Source organism: Enhydra lutris, unplaced genomic scaffold (genome assembly GCF_002288905.1).
Source record: "Enhydra lutris kenyoni isolate GAN:26980312 unplaced genomic scaffold, ASM228890v2 scaffoldscaffold11, whole genome shotgun sequence".
Taxonomy (NCBI): Eukaryota; Metazoa; Chordata; class Mammalia; order Carnivora; family Mustelidae; genus Enhydra; species Enhydra lutris.
The window spans coordinates 32,938,152-32,955,930 of NW_019154095.1; the positions used below are offsets into that span (position 1 = coordinate 32,938,152).

A 17,779-nucleotide genomic window follows, 5' to 3' on the forward strand; every position below is an offset into this window, starting at 1 on the left:
TTCATCTTCCAGTCTCCCTTTGCAGGTGGAACTTGGTCCTGAGGAGGAGAGAGGTGATTTTTGAGGTCCCAACCAGTTCTAAAATTCTATGATTCTCACCAGGAATTCAAAGTCACTTAAGGGGAAGGCCACAGAGAGGGGCCTGGATGATCCCACATGAGAGAATCAGTCCTCACAATATCAACTGGGGAATTAGGTTTCCTTCACGTTATAAAATACACCTGTTCTGACCACCTCCTCAGAAAATCAGTTTTTATAAAGTGAGTCCTAATTTTTCCAAATTCAAAAATTCTTTTTCTTTAGAAAAGAATTCCAGCATACACACTATGAGAACTGTTGCCAACCATTCTGGATTAATATTTGTTACACGTCTGGTACTTCCCTTATTCTGCATTCCCACATCTGAAAATTAGCAATTTTGCCATATTTTTCCATATTTTAAAAAAATACTTGCTAGGTTTGGTTTATCAGTAACTATGGGTGTCCAAGGTCCTTTTTTGGAAGTTTCCAAAAATTTGGCTTTCTGGCATGTAAAATAAACTCTTTCCATTTCACTAGTAGTGTGAATCCAGATTCTACCTCTGCAGTATATCTAATCAGGATTCAACAGTACACAACTCTGGGTAAGAAATATTAGTCTAGACTAGAGGAAGATTTAATGCCTGAGATCATGGAGTGGTCCAGCTATAAAAGAAATGGCAAGAACCCAATCAAGAAGTGATTTAAAACAGAGGAGAGAATTCAGTGGCCTCTGGGGTGTACTACCAACATGAATTAATAGAGAGGAAACTTCTTTGTGTTGACTCTACCTTTTCTCCTTAAATTACATATGTTTGCATCTCTTCAAGGTCATGGAGAAAGGTAATACCTAAAATGAAGATGTTAACATCATCAGCAGACATCCTCATCACCCTGGCCTTCCCCTTTCTCCAGAGAAGTGTCAGTATTACAGTAAGAAAAGACCTGGCTTTGCATACATGTGTTTGCCAGAGGACAGTGTGAGTGTTCAGTGGAGTGGAAAATTGCCAAGATCACTGAGAAAGAGATCATGGGGTAGTAAAAAGGGCTCAGAATCAGGAATCGGGAGTCCTGGGTCTTTGTTCAGTTGTTTTGTTAACTAACATGTGACCTTGAGCAAATCTCTCCGGATTCTGTGTCTTGCATCCATATCTATTAAAAAGAACAGGTTGGGGGCACCTGGGTGGCTCAGTGGGTTAAGCCTCTGCCTTAGGCTCAGGTCATGATCTCAGGGTCCTGGGATCGAGTCCCCCATCGGGCTCTCTGCTCGGCAGGGAGCCTGCTTCCTCCCTCCCTCCCTCTCTCTCTGCCTGCCTCTCTGCCTACTTGTGATATCTCTCTGTCAAATAAATAAATAAAATCTTTTAAAAAAATAAAAAATAAATAAAAAGAGCAGGTTGGGCAAGATGATTTCTAGGTTTCATCCCATGATAAAAACATGAAATTATTATAATTTTATATCTTAAATGTAGCTTGCATATACATATATGTATGTATGTATGTATATTTCATAGGTAATTTTCAATAGCTTATGGTTAATACATGTGTGCATATAAAATATGAAAATAATACCATGGGCATGTCAGTGCTTTCAGATACTTGTATTTTAGCCAGTTCTGAGGAGAAATTTTGTTTGTATATAAAATTAGCCATTTGGAGGACTATCCAGCAGCACCAGGGGGGACAACTTCTACATATGAAACAAAGGTAAAACCATGTCAGCCTCGCCTAGAAAATGAATCAGCAAATCAAGCCTCTAGCATTCCATTTCAATTCCTTCACTGAAAGGCTACAATATCCTATGAATTCGTATAGACCTTAGGGAATTTATGGACCCTGATTTTGCATTCCACAAAAACTTGTTGAAGTGTTCAACAAATACTTATCAAGAGCCTACTACATTCCATTTACTGTTCTAAGGACTGGGAATAGGTGGGAAAACACAGAGATAAACTACATGCAAGTCACTCCGTCTATAATGGTAGGAACACGTATGGCTAGCATAGGGACTGATGAAGCTTTAAAAAATGTACAAGTTGGGACACCTGGGTAGCTCAGTTGGTCAAGTGTCCGCCTTGGGCTCAGCTCATGATCCCAGGGCCCTGGGATGGAGCCCTGCGTCAGGCTCCCTACTCAGCAGGGAGTCTGCTTCTCTGGCTCCCCCTGCTTGTGCTTACTCTCTCTCTTCCTCAAAATAAATAAAATCTTTTTTAAGAAATGTACAAGTCAAGGTTTCCTCACAATTTCTCTTTAAGCAAAATTTTTTTAAGGCAGGACTGATATCCAATCTCTATCAATTGCTAAGTATTTTCTTAGCAACTGGTAAATAGTGATTAAACAACCACCCTCCTGAATCATATCCCTGTCCATTCCCTACCCACACTTCCCTATGATCCAACAGCAAAAGGGACAACTCTGGACACAGCAGGAAGCCACACGACCCTATGTCAAGGCCAGCACTTAATTGTAGAAGGTTTTTAATTTTATTATGTTCAGTTAGCCAGCATATGTACATCGTTAGTTGTTGATGTGATGTTCAACAATTCATTAGTTGCGTATAACACCCAGCGCTCATCACAACACGAGCCCTCCTTAATACCCATCACCCGGTTATGCTGTCCCCCTACCCCCTTCTACTCTGTAAAAGGCAAAAGATTTATACAATCTGAAGAGAAACCAGAGCATGCCCCCTCCATTCTGGAAACTTCAGTTTGTTTCCTGGACTCCAGAGTCTCTCATGGTTCATCTCCCTCTCTGATTTCTTTCTGTTCAGCTTTCCCTCCCTTCCGCTGTGGTCCTCTGAGCTATTCCTTATGTTCCACGTATGAGTGAAACCATATGATAATTGTCTTTCTCTGCTGGACTTACTTCACTCAGCATAATCCCCTCCAGTTCCATCCATGTCGATGCAAATGGTGGGTGTTCATCCTGATGGCTGAGTGATATTCCACTGTATATATGGGCCACATCTTCATCCATTCATCTGCTGAAGGGCATCTTGGCTCTTTCCACAGTTTAGCTATTGTAGACATGGCTGCTATGAACATTGGGGTGCCTGTGCTCCTTCTTTTCACTAAATCTGTGTCTTTAGGGTAAATACCCAGTAGCGCAATTGCTGGGTTATAGGGTAGCTCTATTTTTAATGTCTTGAGGGGGGTTTTAGATTTTTAAAGAATTTAGATATCACTCCTGCCTTAAGGTAAAGAAAGTAATCATCAGGACCTTAACCAATAAGTTAATTCCTTAAATTTATATTATCTGAACCGTGTTTGGTTTTGAATGTGTGTGTATTCCTATTGTGGTTGGAAGGGAGGGAATCAAAGCAAATTAATTTATTGGATAGAAAAAGGATTTTAATAGACATCTTCCCTTGGAGCTGAGATAGAAACATTGCATTTTATTACTTTGAGGCCAATTTCTGATAAAGTCTTTGTGGACCCGTGCTTAGAAGTATTTGCAGCGACTCAAGAGCAAATTTATTCTGTTTATCACAAAAGAACTAACACAGAGAACCAGTGGGAATGGATAGAATTTCATAACTAAGATGGTATGGATTCTAGAAATTCAAATGATCTCCCTCAAAAATGAAATATGCAAATGCTCCTTGTGAACATGGTCATTATGGACACTGACTTGTCTGAGTTTAGAAAATGCAAAGGGCATTTCTATAAAGAGACCTCAGATTTGAAAGGTGGGGGGAAGACGTCGTCTCCTAATTGCACACTAATCATGTGCTTTGACTGAGAGCCAATTCTGGAAGGTCACTGTCAAGAGGAGTTGACAAGAGGAGCTCTCTGTTGTGTACCTGTCTGACCTCCCCTAATTAACATGATGGGATCTGGAACAATTTGTAGGTAGAAGATGTCCCTAGAGCTGTTTTTATTTACTAATAATGTATCTCGGGCCTTCTGACTTTTTATTCAGGTGGGTGTTTTTGCCGTTCAGTCCCAGAATGTCACTAATTACCCAGATACCTCTGGCCAGCAGGGAAATGCTGGGAAAAATCTCTAAAACCCTCGTGTTTTCAGCATTTGTCCTCTACAGATGTGCTCAGAGTGCATTTTCAAAGGAGCAGTAGATGTTGGAATAGTCTGTACAGGCTGGGTAGGGGTGGGGATAGGAGGGATGGGTGAAGAAGCAAGAATTGAATGAAGCCAGTAATGTGTGTCCGCAGTCTGGTCTCTAAAGTGTAAGTTCTGAGCAGTATCTTTGAAATGAACCAAAACCAAAACGCAGCGAGGAAGTTAAAAACTCGAAAGAGTGGAAACCAGAGATGGGCTCTGTTTAATGCTCTTTTGGTTTTTCTCTGGTTTTGATCTTTGGAAAAGTTGGAGGAACACAGGGCTAGTGGTGGTGTCTCTGTGTTCTACTGCCTACAGGAACTTTCAGCTTCAAGAGGGGAACAGAATAGACCCCCTCTTGTCATCTTCAGGGTTTGCCTGACATATTCAATTGCAGTGGTGTCGCCAGCGCAAAGCTGGCTTTGTGTTTATCTAATTATCTGCCAGAGCTAATATAAGGCAGATCCAGCAGGCCCTGGGATTTCCTGCAGCCTTGGCTAGCATTCAGAGAGCATAACACTCGTCCTTAATTATTTCTAGTTATGGGAGGGAGCAAAAGCATGAACAAATTAAACACATTGGTAATCAATAACATCAACTTCTTTTCGACCAATCAGTAAATAATCAAGCAAATTTCCTTTTTCCTCTGTTTTTCTTGCTGTGATTCTCTGGTTGCAGTGCCAATTATTCATGAGCAAATCATTTAAATATGATTTATATGTTAGGGACCCGTAATTGACCGTGATTAAAAAGTCTAAAGTAAATCAAATGAACAGGTCCAAAGTATACATCTGGGGGAAAAAAAAAAAAATCCACATTGTATTTTTTTTTTTTTTAAAGTAAGCCCTACACCCAATGTGGGTCTCGAACTCACAGGCCTGAGATCGAGTCTCATGCTGTACAGACTGAGCTAGCCAGGCACCCCCTCCCACATTGTATTGTAGTGACTATAAGTAAGATAAACTGTCCAGAGAGGTGTGACATTCCTGTTAGCAGAGTAATCACCAAAAAGATCATGAATGCCTCAGAAACTGATCTGTGCCTGAGAAATAGGACATTTTTACATAGGAGAGAGAAGGGTCTCCTAAGGAGAGTCAATAACACTGAGGTGAGCCTGGAGAGCTCAGGGATTGACTGGACTGGAGCTTAGATTGGTGTTCAAGTGCTACAGAAATGAAGTCACTTTTGATATGGTGGGACCAGTTCATAGAAGACTGGAAAGGCGGGCAGAGCATTTGGCCGTGACTTGAAGGCAATGTGGAATCAGGGTTGACTCCTGGGTGCTGATGCTAGAGAATTATTCCACCGAATACAAAAATAGCTAGAGAATGACTGAGAAAGGAGGCTTGACTGTTCCCCTGACTTCAGAAATCAGCTCTTAAATATTTTAAGATGATAAAGAATGGAGAGTCAAAACCGTCAACGCATATCTTTGGCAGGGGTGGGGGTGCTGGTGAAAAGGGTTTCAAAGCATAGGATCTATGAAGGAAATAATAAAGATGGTCTTTGGAGATGAAAAAATGGGGCATGGCTGGTTTAGTGAAATTAGAGAATGGTAATAATCATTAAGTATAATGACATATGTGAATTACTACCGTGGGGAAGAGTCTGGGCTCACTATTCTGGTGGGTTTTCAGTCCCACTGAGTGGGCTCTGTGCCTGATTCTCAAAAATAGTGACATAGACTCTGATATCAAACATACCTATATAGTCTTTAAAAGGCAAGGAGCTGATTTCAAATAATCAACCCCAGGTTTTGAGGAGCGGTATCTTGGCCACCCTGTGGGCTGCAGTTAAACTCATCTGTCCCCCAGTGCCATTTCTCCTCAGGCTTGCTCTCTGTACACCCCTGGGATAGGAGCTAGGGTAGGCGTAGCTGACCACGTTTGTTCCTAGCAGAGAAAGGATAAGGCTGGCTGTGGGTGGGAAGGTAGGGGTGCAGCTATAAATAGCTCCTAAGAACAATGGATACCATGGGAATGCTTGGGGAGCATCTCCTGTGACAGAGGAAGCAAGAAAAGTAAAGATGGCAAAGAAATGAATCATGGCCAAAAATAATCCTCTCTTTCCCTTTTTTCTTAATCATTTCTTATATATAAATATGTATACCTCTACACACATGCAACACAGACAAAAGCAGATTGTAAAACAATATATAAAAGGCAATTCCATGTCTCTGTAGGTAAAAATGATCAATTACTATCAATCTTCTATAGTTTCCTGCAAATATATATGTATAAACATATATGTGCGCACAGTTTTATATATACATATATGACGGGGGGAAGCCTAGGCTGTGTATATATAACTTAACATTAATGATGGTTATCTCTTGGTGTGGAATTACAGGGGTTTTTTGTCTTTGTACTTATATATGTATTTTATTTTGCATGCACTCACTGTGTACCGACTATGTAAATAATAACAAAGATCCTTAAAGAAAACTTGACTGTGTAAAACACACTTTTGCATATAACACCAGGTGTTATATGCAACTGATGAATTACTGAACTCTACATCTGAAACTAATGATTTCTATATGTTGGCTAATTGAATCTAAATTAAAAAAAAACATATTTTTGCATCTTTAACTTGTAAGTACACACAATCATTATAAGACTGAGTTGTAATGACATTAGTTTCCATTTACCCAGAAGGTGCCCCAGGAAAACTTGTGATTTTCTCAAACTATAGCTCAGCTGCCACTAGCTCAGAATTATATTTTTATGCCTACAGGATACAGGAGGGCTCCTCCTGGGTCCATCTGTGTACTGCGGCCACCCGGAAGGTTCTCAGAGAGGCAAGACTAGCTGAAGTTGAGTACACAGGGCCCCAGATTTGTTGGTGGGAAGTATTAGTACACTCGGTAATCACAAAAACACAAACCCCAATTAGTCAGGAGGCCTTGGACTGGGGCCCCGGCATGGATATTTGCTTAAAAGCTCCCCAGGTGATTCTAATGTGCAGCCCACATTAAGAACCATGGCCCTAATGGATTAATTTACTAGGAGGTTATTTGAACATGGCCTTGGAGAGAGGTAAAATGAAAGCAGAAAGGATTTGGTTAACCAAGGCCAAGTGGATGCATGGCCCAGGGCCTGTGAGAATGATTTTGCAAACAGAATAAAAGAACATGGAGTGTGGGGTGGGCAGTTCTTCCAAAAGAGAGAGAGGTCAGTGGGTAGGCCTCTCTCTCAAGTTCATGGTAGAGCAATCTCTGATATTTCAAACCAGGAGAATGTTTAATGATAGCAGCTTGCTGTCAGGATACTGGTTATCTCACAAAATCCAGCAAGGCCCAGTTTTGATGTTGATGCCAGGGGACGGAAGCTGTCTTGGGCACCGGAGGCTTCTAGCCTTTTCTGTTAGAGGATACACACTGACACGCTAACAAACCCTGCAGTAGAGCAGTGGCCCTTCGAATATTTTTTTGCTCTGCTTTAGGAAATCATTCCATAGGAATTTCTGTGGAATGCCTTTGCTTTTAGTCCACAGGTTTATAGTAGGTGAAAGCTAGGGAGTCCACAGAGGTCTCCTGGTCCTTGTCCTTTTTTCATATCAGGAAACTGAAGTTTTGACTTGTGCTCAGTTTCTTAAAGCAGAAGCTAGGACTAGACATGGTTTCTTAACTCTCTTCGAGAATCCCTGAAATCCATTACAGCTTCTGATTTGGACTTGTGACGTGTCTCAGGCAGGGTGGCACAAGGGGTCTTGCTTTTACTCCGAGTGACTGACGAGGATGTTCTTGTTCAGAACATGTTGAAGTTATATATCAGCTACCATTGATGGATACTGAAAACGTGCTAGCCCTGAGCTATTGGCTTTATATTTATCATGTTTCATCTCCACACTGATGCTCAAGGACATTATTATGTCCATGTTACTGTGCAGAACACGGAGGTCACACAGATAGAATGAAGGCCATCCACCACGGAAAGCCTGTTCTAATAGTGAGAGTGTGCGCAGTTTCCACAATGCCACTGCCAATCACGATGTCCCCAGAGCTGAGTCAGGAAGGGAAATGTCCCACTCTTCTGCCCTGTGTGCCCTTGTGGCCCGACCTTGTCTCATGACCAGTTAAGCCCTGGCTTTTCCGTCCCAGTCACTCTTTCTTCCTGTGGAGCTGCACCGGGTAGAACCCGACCACCTCAGTGTTTTAACAACCTGACTGTATTTGATTTATTTTCTGAGGAGTGGTTCTATATCTCACCTGTTTTTAATGGAGTTTCATTTTGCTACCCAGCATAATCTTCGTTCCTGTGGTTTAGGTGGAAGAAAATGCTGTTAAGCTCAGCGAGAGTCCTAAACAGATGTTCTGCATGTCTCTGTGTGTAACATTAGCAATGCATCACTTCTAGACGTCTTGGCCTGGCCTGCCGGCATCCTGCGCCCGTGCCAGATAGCAGGCAACAAGCAAAAACTGAAGTCAGGTTAAACCCACCAAAGTCAGTGAATTCTAAGTCTTGAGCGCATTATCATCTGGGCTGGGGGAAGGGCTACCCGCTCTCAGGCCAACTAGCTGCCCCTGATTCATGCAGGAAGGGGGATCCAAGTGTTGTCTGTTTTAAGAAATCTGACGGTGTAAAAATCTAAACACGATCCTATCCACCTGAGCAAATTATTATCTTTTATGAAGATTTTTCATTTTAAAGAGAGATTTGTCAAGAGTTATCCCTTGCCAATTAACCTTCTCCTTGTAATGAGAAAAAAACAATGGTGGTGCCGTTGCGAGAGTGTGACTTAGAACTTTTAAAAGCTCCTTCCATAACAGATCGGATGGCAGAACACACGAGAGCTGTCTTCCGTAAAGCACAGAGCAAGGGTGTTCTGTCAGAGTTAGTATCAAGGGCAGCAGTGGGTTAGGGTAATACCTGTCTGGTGACGGTTTCAAACTATAGCTGTGTCTCTCTGCCTGGGAGGGTTATGTGGCAGTCAGATGTTTCTGAAGTTCTCCAATATGTACTGGGCGAGATTTGATGCCGTTAAAAAGGTAATCCAAAATGACAAGAGTCTCACCCCGCGTGGCTCGCCTTCAGGCAAGTGGAGGAAAGGGACCGTGTAAGGTGACCTCTCAAGGTCCCCCTGCCGTAGTATGACTCTGTGAATGATGAGCAGCAGCCTCAGAGCTTACAGTCTGACCGTGTTCCGTCTAAGTCCTCGGGAGGGGACTGATAAGAGGGAGGGCGTGCCGTGCGATCTTCTGGAATCTTGACGTGGTCACTAAAGCCGCATCTTCTCAGGTTTCTGTGCCGTGGTGGAGTTGCGTTAGCCTGGGACAGCCAGGGAACGGGGACTGAGAAGTAGACGGTCTGTGGTCTAAGACAAAGTTAGCCACGGGCCCCAAGTCTCAAAGTGATGTACAGTGTTCAATAGTGATGGCAGACAGGGCAGGACAGAGTGGCTGGAGGGCAGTGGGGAGAAATGACAAAAAGGTCTCACCTGAGCCTGACCCCTGAATGGGATTTCTCTGTCCCCTTCACCTGCCTGCTGCACTGCTCAGTACCTTGATTAGGGAGAGATGATACACATTGTAACAGATCAGAATGATATGAAACAAACGAACTGCTCTTTTCAGAGAGATGGTACACATTGTAACAGATCAGAGGGATATGAAACAAGCAAACCTCCAACTAGCTCACAATACTACACCCATCCTCGATAGGGACGGGCACATTCCATAGCCTGGAGCTTTTTCATCCAGACTATGATAGCTGCTAAACCAATGTAGGATCCCTTTAAATATGTACTCACGAGCTCCTTTTCTCCCCCATCACGCAGAGTGAAATAACATCCCTTACCTGATCCGTTTACCTGATCCATCTTCTGACTGTATAGAAAGTAGGGACTCGCTGGGAGCTCACTGCTCTCATCATGCTGATAAGAATCTAGCAAATGCAACAGAGAGAAACTCTAGTAAGCCTGAGGGAAAAGAAAATATAAAATAAAATAATAAATAAAAGGAATGAAGCAGGGGCGCCTGGGTGGCTCAGTGGGTTAAGCCACTGCCTTCGGCTCAGGTCATGATCTCAGGGTCCTGGGATCGAGTCCCGCATCGGGCTCTCTGCTCAGCAGGGAGCCTGCTTCCCTCTCTCTCTCTCTCTGCCTGCCTCTCCGTCTACTTGTGATCTCTCTCTGTCAAATAAATAAATAAAATCTTAAAAAAAAAAAAAAAAAAAAAGGAATGAAGCAATCACCCCAGGAAAATATTGCACAAGAGAAAAACACGAAATTAGAATGAAAGGGGAAAATATGAACAACGTAATCCATACCGTCTGCAAAAATAGAGAAAATGTTTCATTTATAGAGGTGGACATACAGTGATATAGGAAATCTGTCTGCTCCATGTAAATTTATTAAATGAAACTTTCTTTTTCTCTTTCTTTCTTTTAGATAAAAAACCTCTTCATGAAATAAAACCCCAAAGTAAGTTATTTTTCCTCTTGTGAATATAATTCATTCTCATATTTGCTGCCTTACTGTTGTATTTGTTTAGGAGCCAAACAGAATTGAAGCTTGTGCGAAAGACCCAGGGTTTTCAGGGCTTCTCCTCATTGGGTTTGGAATCGCAGATCAGAGGTTGAAATTGAAAGGAAATGTGCACACCCTTCCCCTCCCTCCAATAAAAGTAAATCTGTCCTCTTGATGCTGCCTGCCTGTAAGTTCATTTCTCTGCAAATGTCATCTAGGATTCTTATTGCTGAGGAGATTTATAGCATTAAAATTAATAAATATTTGTCAGTACAAGCTTTCGGGAGAGCAGCCTTGGGCAAAAGCCCAACGACAAGCCTTTCCACCTAGGGGGAGGGGGCACCTGAGAAGCAAACTGGGAACTCCATGGCAACTAGGTAGATGAGAATCCAGTATTCCACAGTGGAATCATCAGGACCTGCAAAGCTTGGTGTCAGTGCTGTTTCTCGAGCCCTCCTGGGGAGGCCTTTGCCTTCTGTGGGCTGTACGCAGCCATCAGATTTGGGAAAAGCTGTGCAGCGTGAATGGTTGGCTGCTTAGCCTTTGACCCTGTGGTTTTCAGCCTTGACTGAACTTTAGAACCACTTGGAGGCCTTTTAAAAACCCCAGTTCTCAGGCTGTACCTGGGACCAATGCAATCAGAATTGGGGTGGGTTAGAATCCCTGTTTTTTGTGTTTAGGATGTAAAAATGTTAATGCATATTTCAATACATATTTTTTTCCATTGAAGTATAGTTGATAGACAGTACTATATACACAGTGATTTGACTTTTATGTACATTAGGAAATGACTGCTGTGTTAAGTTACCATCTATCACCATACATAGTTATTACGATATTATTGACTGTGATCCCTTATGCTGTACTTTAAATCCTGTGACCTATTTGTTTTATAACTGGAAGTTTGTACCTCTTAATCCACCTCAACTATTTCCCCCACCCCCCCCCACACCTCGGGCAACCACCCCCTTGTTCTCTGTATTTATGAGTCTGTTTCCATTTTGTTTCCTCATTTGTTTTGTTTTATAGTTTCCACCTCGAAGGGTAGGAATGCTTATTTATTGAAAGAGCCTCAGATTCCAACGTGCAGCTTGGGCTGAGAGTAACTGTCTTAGAACAATATTTCTCAAGAAGTGGATCAGCAACCATGTGCACCAGAATCTTGGGGGTGTGGTGGGAGCTTGTTAAATATACTCCACCTCAGAACAGAACAAATGAATCAGAATTCCTGAAACAAGGTGGGGGGATGGGGGAAAGGTCCTCCTGGGAATCTGTGTGTTCATATGTTCTTCACATGATCCTGAAGCACTCAGAAGTATGTCAGGCATTCCGGGGAGATTTTGAGATGGAAGAGCCTCAGCAACACAGCTCTCAGTAACAGGAGAGGTAGCGAGCTGCCTGGTTTCGTTTATAAGCCTGTAGAAGATGTCCCTGGCCGGTATCTCCCATTTTAATATAAAGCAAATGACTTTTGATCTTTTAAATCCTAGGGTACTAAAATTCAAATAGCTTGGGAGAGCTAATAGCTTTTATGAGCTAACTTCTTTGAAGGAATTAAGACCCTGTGAGGATAGAAATCAGTACCTTGGGACAGGGGTCAGGAGATGTGAGAAAAAGATCCAGGAAAGCTGTTGGGTTCAGACTACGTTATGTTGCTCCAGGCAGGCTTGAGAGATAACGGGGGGTTGGGGGGGGGAAGGCATTACTTGCAGAGTCAGGGAACTTGGCAAAACAACACAAACTTCCTTCCTTAACTTTTTTCCCCTGAGGTCCGCTGCCCGTCAAATCATGAACAGTACTTAGAGAGTGGTCCCCTGACATCCTGCGTGCTTGATTTTGAACTCAGGAAGGTTGAAGGTGGGGGAACCTTGTTGTGTATGTGTGTGTACGTGTATGAGGGAGGGAGGGAGGGGAAAAAATCGGGTCAGTGAATATTTGGCTTGAGCCTGTGTCAAGAGCTCAGGGTGACAGCTGGACTCCCAACTGCCTCCTGGTGACATAGCCATACCCACCCACCCCCACCGGTGGTCACGCAGCATACCCACAGGATCATGGGTATCCGTGTGGTGGCCGTCGTGAGAGTTACTTAGGAATGTGTTTTTTTAAAAATTAATTTCATGCTTAGTTTGTGAGTCCTGTGCCATTCTAATTTGGTTACATCTGTACTTCCAGCCATAAACCCCACAGTAGCTATTTCTAGTCCTCAGGGACTCCTGAATTAGTTTTTGCTTGGGGTTCTCGCTCATGAACACCATGCTTAATTGCTGGATACTGCAACGGAATCGCTTAAACTGTTTTAATTTGTGATTTCCTAAAAATAAAACCTTAACAGAATCAATGTGATTGCAAAAGGCTCCCAGAGGAATCCAGTTGGGGTTCTGTAAGCTGCACGGTTAGGAGTGCATTATACAAACTCAGGCTGTGGTTGTTCCGTGAAAGAGGGGCTTAGTTTAAAGACTACATGAATCATCACCGATGCAAAATCAAAGTCAATTATGAAGATAATTGAGAAACAACCTGTTCCCATATATAGCTGTGCTCATGATCCTCCGCGAGGCCTGGTGGATAGAAGACATTACTCAGAGCTCGCGAGCGGCGCTGTGTGTGAGCAGGCGGGCCGAGAAGCCAGCTTTGAGTTGCAGGGAGGTGTAAAGAGAAAGTGAGGTCTTAAGATATCTGTTGGCAAATCATAATGACAATCTGGGGAAAATATGTGCACTGCATTAGCTCATGAAAGCACTTATTGTAAATGAGATAATTTAATCAATTACGTTTCCTAATGTACTAAACCGAATGTTTCATTTTCTGCTTCTGCACATCTTAAATTATCTTCAGGTGCTTTATGAGATTTAATCATAGTTAATAGAAACTTCATTACCATCAAATGTGCTTTCAATAAATGTTGTGTAACAATGTCAGGAGGTGCAGTAAAATATAGTAGGTTCTGAATGGCAAACACGCACCCCCAGAGTCAGACGGGAAAAAAGGCCACCTTCAGACAATGGGACTCCTAGGAGGGTTGGGGCCGTGGCTTTTCTGAAAGGCCACGGGCTCCAGAGGAGTGGCTTGTCCAGCATGTTCACCTTCGCAATGAAAAAGATTTCACTTTCCCCTAAAAAGTAACCGAGAACGACACACACACACGCACACGCACACGCACACTCACGGTCTTCTCTTCATCTCCTTTCCATGTAGCTGTTTTGCATCAAGCAGTAATGGCTGCTCAGCATAAATCCCATTAGCACATCCAGAGTCCGGAGTCGGCCACCTTCTGGACCTTCATCTCAACTTTTTCCAAAGTGACTTTCTCCTTCTCTACCCCTGTTCTTCAGTCCTGCATCCTGTCTGTAGTTCGGTCATACCGCACCATCAACTCACTTGTCCATGGGTGGGACTTGGGCAGTCTCTGGGACCCCTCTTTTCCCTCTGCTGTCTCCTGCTCTGCTTATTACTCAAGAAATCATTACAGTCTACCACCTGGACGGATCTCTAGTTCATCAGCATCTCCCCATTTTTACTCTACCCTTATCCATCCCTCTGTTCACTCAATAGCTGTTTGTTGAGTGCTTGCCACATGCTGGGAAGTGGTGGTGGGGAAGCACTGAGCTGAACAGGCACAGTTTCTGCTTCCACAAAGTGTCCAGTTTTAATGAGTGGAGATGGATGGATGCAAACAAACCAGAAAAACCTATAGGGCTGATGGTAAGTGTCACGAAGGGAAATGAAGCAGGGTAAGGGGCTCAAGCGGGGTCAAAAGGAGCGTTGCTTTTTTTTGTATAAAGTGTTCAGAGCAGGTCTCTGTTTAAAAATTACATTTAAGAAGAGACCTGAAAAAAAAAAAAATTCTGGATGTCTGGGAGAGAACGTTCCAGACAAAGGGAACACCAGAGGCAAAGGCTGTGTGGTGGCGACTTGCTTGGAGTGTCTGAGAAACAGCAAAGAAGCCAGGATACCTCAAGCAGAGTGGCAAAGGGAGGAGTCCTGATAGCTAAGATCAGAGAAGTGGGATGAGAAGGGAAATTGCCAGACATATCATAGGCCATTGTAATGAATTTGACCAAAGGGAAGCCATTGAGCATTAGTCATAGTGACATGACCTAATATTTTCAAGGATAAACTCTACTTGTTGCATTGACTGTTAACATAGAGTAGATCAAAGCAGAAACAAGACCTGTTGCAGTGATCTACTGTAACCATAATCTGTTATAGTAATCTAGGCTGTTCCAATATGGAGGCCCTAACAGTACCAAGGTTTAAGATGACTGTGGCTTGACGTAGATAGATGACATCAGAAATTGTAAAAATGGGTCATACTTGGGTATCTTTGGAAGGAAGAAAGGATTTGCTGATGGACTGGATATCGAGTGTGAGATAAAGAAAGGTGTCCGGCATGATTTCAAAAGTTTGGCTATGGCAGCTAAAAGGATGGAGTTACCATTACTGATGATGGAGAAAGTGTGGTCTAGCAAATCCGGAGGGACAATCAAGAGTTCAGTGTGTTACTAGTGCTAACTTTGAGATACCTCTTCAACATCTAAATGGAGAGGTTGAGCAGGCAGTTGAATATATGAGTCTCGAGGTCAGAGGAGAGTCCTGGCTGGTGACATAAATCTGGGGCTTGTCAGTGTCCAGATGATATTTAAAGCCATTAGGTTGAAAGAGATCCCAGGCTAATGAATGTGTGGAGACGGGGAAGAAAGCGGAGGACTGAGCCCTGCAGGGCATCAACATTTAGATGCAGATGAGGTCAAAAGTCCCTGCAGAGAAGACAGAAAAGTAATAGGCGCAGAGTAAGAGAAAAATCAAAAGAAAAGAAAATGGCGTCCCAGAAGAAGAGTTTAAAATGTTCCGGCCATCTTCATTCCCAGCCAGGATTTCTACGGTGGCCTCCCTGGATTCAGTCTTGCCCATTGTCAATTTATCTGATCTTTCCGAAACATAAATTCTTATCGTACCATCTCCGTGTTTAAAGCTCTTCAATTGCTCACTGTTCGTTCTAAGATCAAGTCCAAGGTACTGAACAGGTATGTGATCTGGTCTCAGCTTCCCTTTCTTCATCATCTCTCTCAATCAGCTTAATCATTAGGTAAGCTCCTGCCTACCTGCTCACCACTTCCTATATTCTTCAGCCAGATAAAGCTTCTGGGTTTTCTGGATACCCTCTGCCCATTTTCACATGTACATTCTGCTACTTCTGCCCAACAACTTGTTCCCACCACCTACCTGCTCCTTAACTTGTTAAGCTCATTATTCTTCCTTCATCTCCTCCGCTAGACCTTCACCCACCCAGCCTCCAAGCGCTGGTCCAGTTATTTACTCAGTATCAGACGATTTCCCTAATTCTCTACTCTATTTTCATTGACTTGATGCTGGTCTGGATTCCCATTCCCATTCTTGGACCTAATCCCGGCCTGAGTCTTATTTACTCTTGTACCTGTAGCATTCACCACTGGCCTAGTATGAACTAGATGCTCAGAAAACACTTGAGTTAATGCCTTATATCCTCCTGTTAACTCCTCATGGAATCTTTTATTAAGGTGAAAATAAAATCTGCTTCTAAATATTTTTACTCATTTATGTAGTAGCTATTTATTATACAATTGTTGTATATAAATAGTCTTGTCCCAGTGAAGCATGAGGGAAAAATAAGAAATGTTTCATCCCCACAACTTCAGTACAACATAGAAGATGATAAATGACTTGAGAAAAGGGGAAGGAACAATTTTGGATAATCATTTATTTTGTACCAGATATAAAGTTAAAGCCCAAAAGGTATGATTTCCAGAACCATTTCCATCAAAGAATGGCCCAAATGTGTCCTTAAAGACTAAAAACAATGTATACATTTCTCACTAACACCCATCACATTCTATATCTTTTCTAAAAATGTACTACCTTCATCCATATTGGAATTATATGGAGCCTGGGAATCCCCATCTTCTGTGATCTTCACAGGGCTGGGGAATGCCTCACAAGATAGGGGGCCCACACTACTTTTAGATTTTTTTTCAAAGATTTTATTTATTTATTTATTTGACAGATCACAAGTAGGCAAAGAGGAGGTGGGGGGAGGGGAAGCAGGCTCCCCGCTGAGCAGAAAGCCCGATGCAGGGCTCGATCCCAGGACCCTGAGACCACGACCCAAGCCGAAGGCAGAGGCCTAGCCCACTGAGCCACCCAGGCACCCCTACATTTAGATATCCCTTTCTACAAAGACTTGAATAGTGCCTTGAGCCCATAGACCTGTCTGCGACTTTGGGACCTACCTTTACGTTCTCAACAGAATTTTAGGCTCTGCTAAGCTAACATTAGGCTACTGGCATCAATGCTGATCTTCTAACCATGCTTTAAAACACTTTTTTTTTCCCCCATCATTTTTCTTTACCTCCTGCGGATTATTTTCAATTACATAAATACAGCACTTTCTGCAAATTGCATGACTTGCTTTGTCCTTCAGGATCATCCCTACTGTGAATCAATCTAATATGTCTTTATAGGCAACATTTGTAATTTTCTTACCACTTCCAATACCCTTATTATCCAATTTTTATCCTACCATGAGTGTGTGTCTTTTCTTACTACTCTTTTCAATGACATTGTTGACTCTGCCCTTAATGAATGTGATGGGAGTTTGTTCATTATCTACCTCAGAACTAAGCACAGAGGAGTAGTTGAGAGACCAATATGTTCTTCAGCAAGAGGGTGAGTTGGAATATGAATTTTCAGGTCCCATCTTTCCACTTGTCAGTGTTTTCAAAGTTTATAGAGTTTGTGCCTTCAGTTTTTAGGATAGGACATTAAATAAAGTGAAGTCATTTTTCTCAAGGGCTAGAATTTGACTCCTATTCTTTTTGACTCTATCCCTACTCTAACTTGGTCTTCCTGTCTGATGGGGAAAAGCACAGTTCTTTTGCAGCCAAAGGTAGAGTTACCAAATAAAAGAGAGGACCCCCTAGTTAAATTTAAATTTCAGATAAAGAAATTTCTAATGTAAGCACATTTCAGATACTGCCTGGGAGATACACTAACATTGTTGTTGATCTAAAATTCAAGTTTAACTGTGTCATACTTTTATTTGCTAAATCTGGCAGCTTTGGTTAAAAGGAGGAGTATAACATGCATGAATGTGCACTATCAAAAAACATTTTATAAAATAGATTATCTTTATTGCCAGTCTTGGAAGAATGGTTAAAATTGAAACAGATATTAGAGGGGCAAGCCTTTCAGTAGGA

The 17,779-nt window shown here is 42.4% G+C and overlaps 1 protein-coding gene across 1 annotated transcript in view; it reads left to right on the forward strand.

The window, feature by feature from the left end:
• LOC111144577 (unc-5 netrin receptor D) overlaps positions 1 to 17,779 on the forward strand; it is a 543,708-nt gene that overhangs the window by 444,304 nt on the left and 81,625 nt on the right. The window contains exon 8 of the mRNA XM_022498941.1: positions 10,470 to 10,502. Coding sequence (XP_022354649.1) covers positions 10,470 to 10,502 — 33 coding nt within the window. The remainder of the gene's footprint in view (positions 1 to 10,469; positions 10,503 to 17,779) is intronic.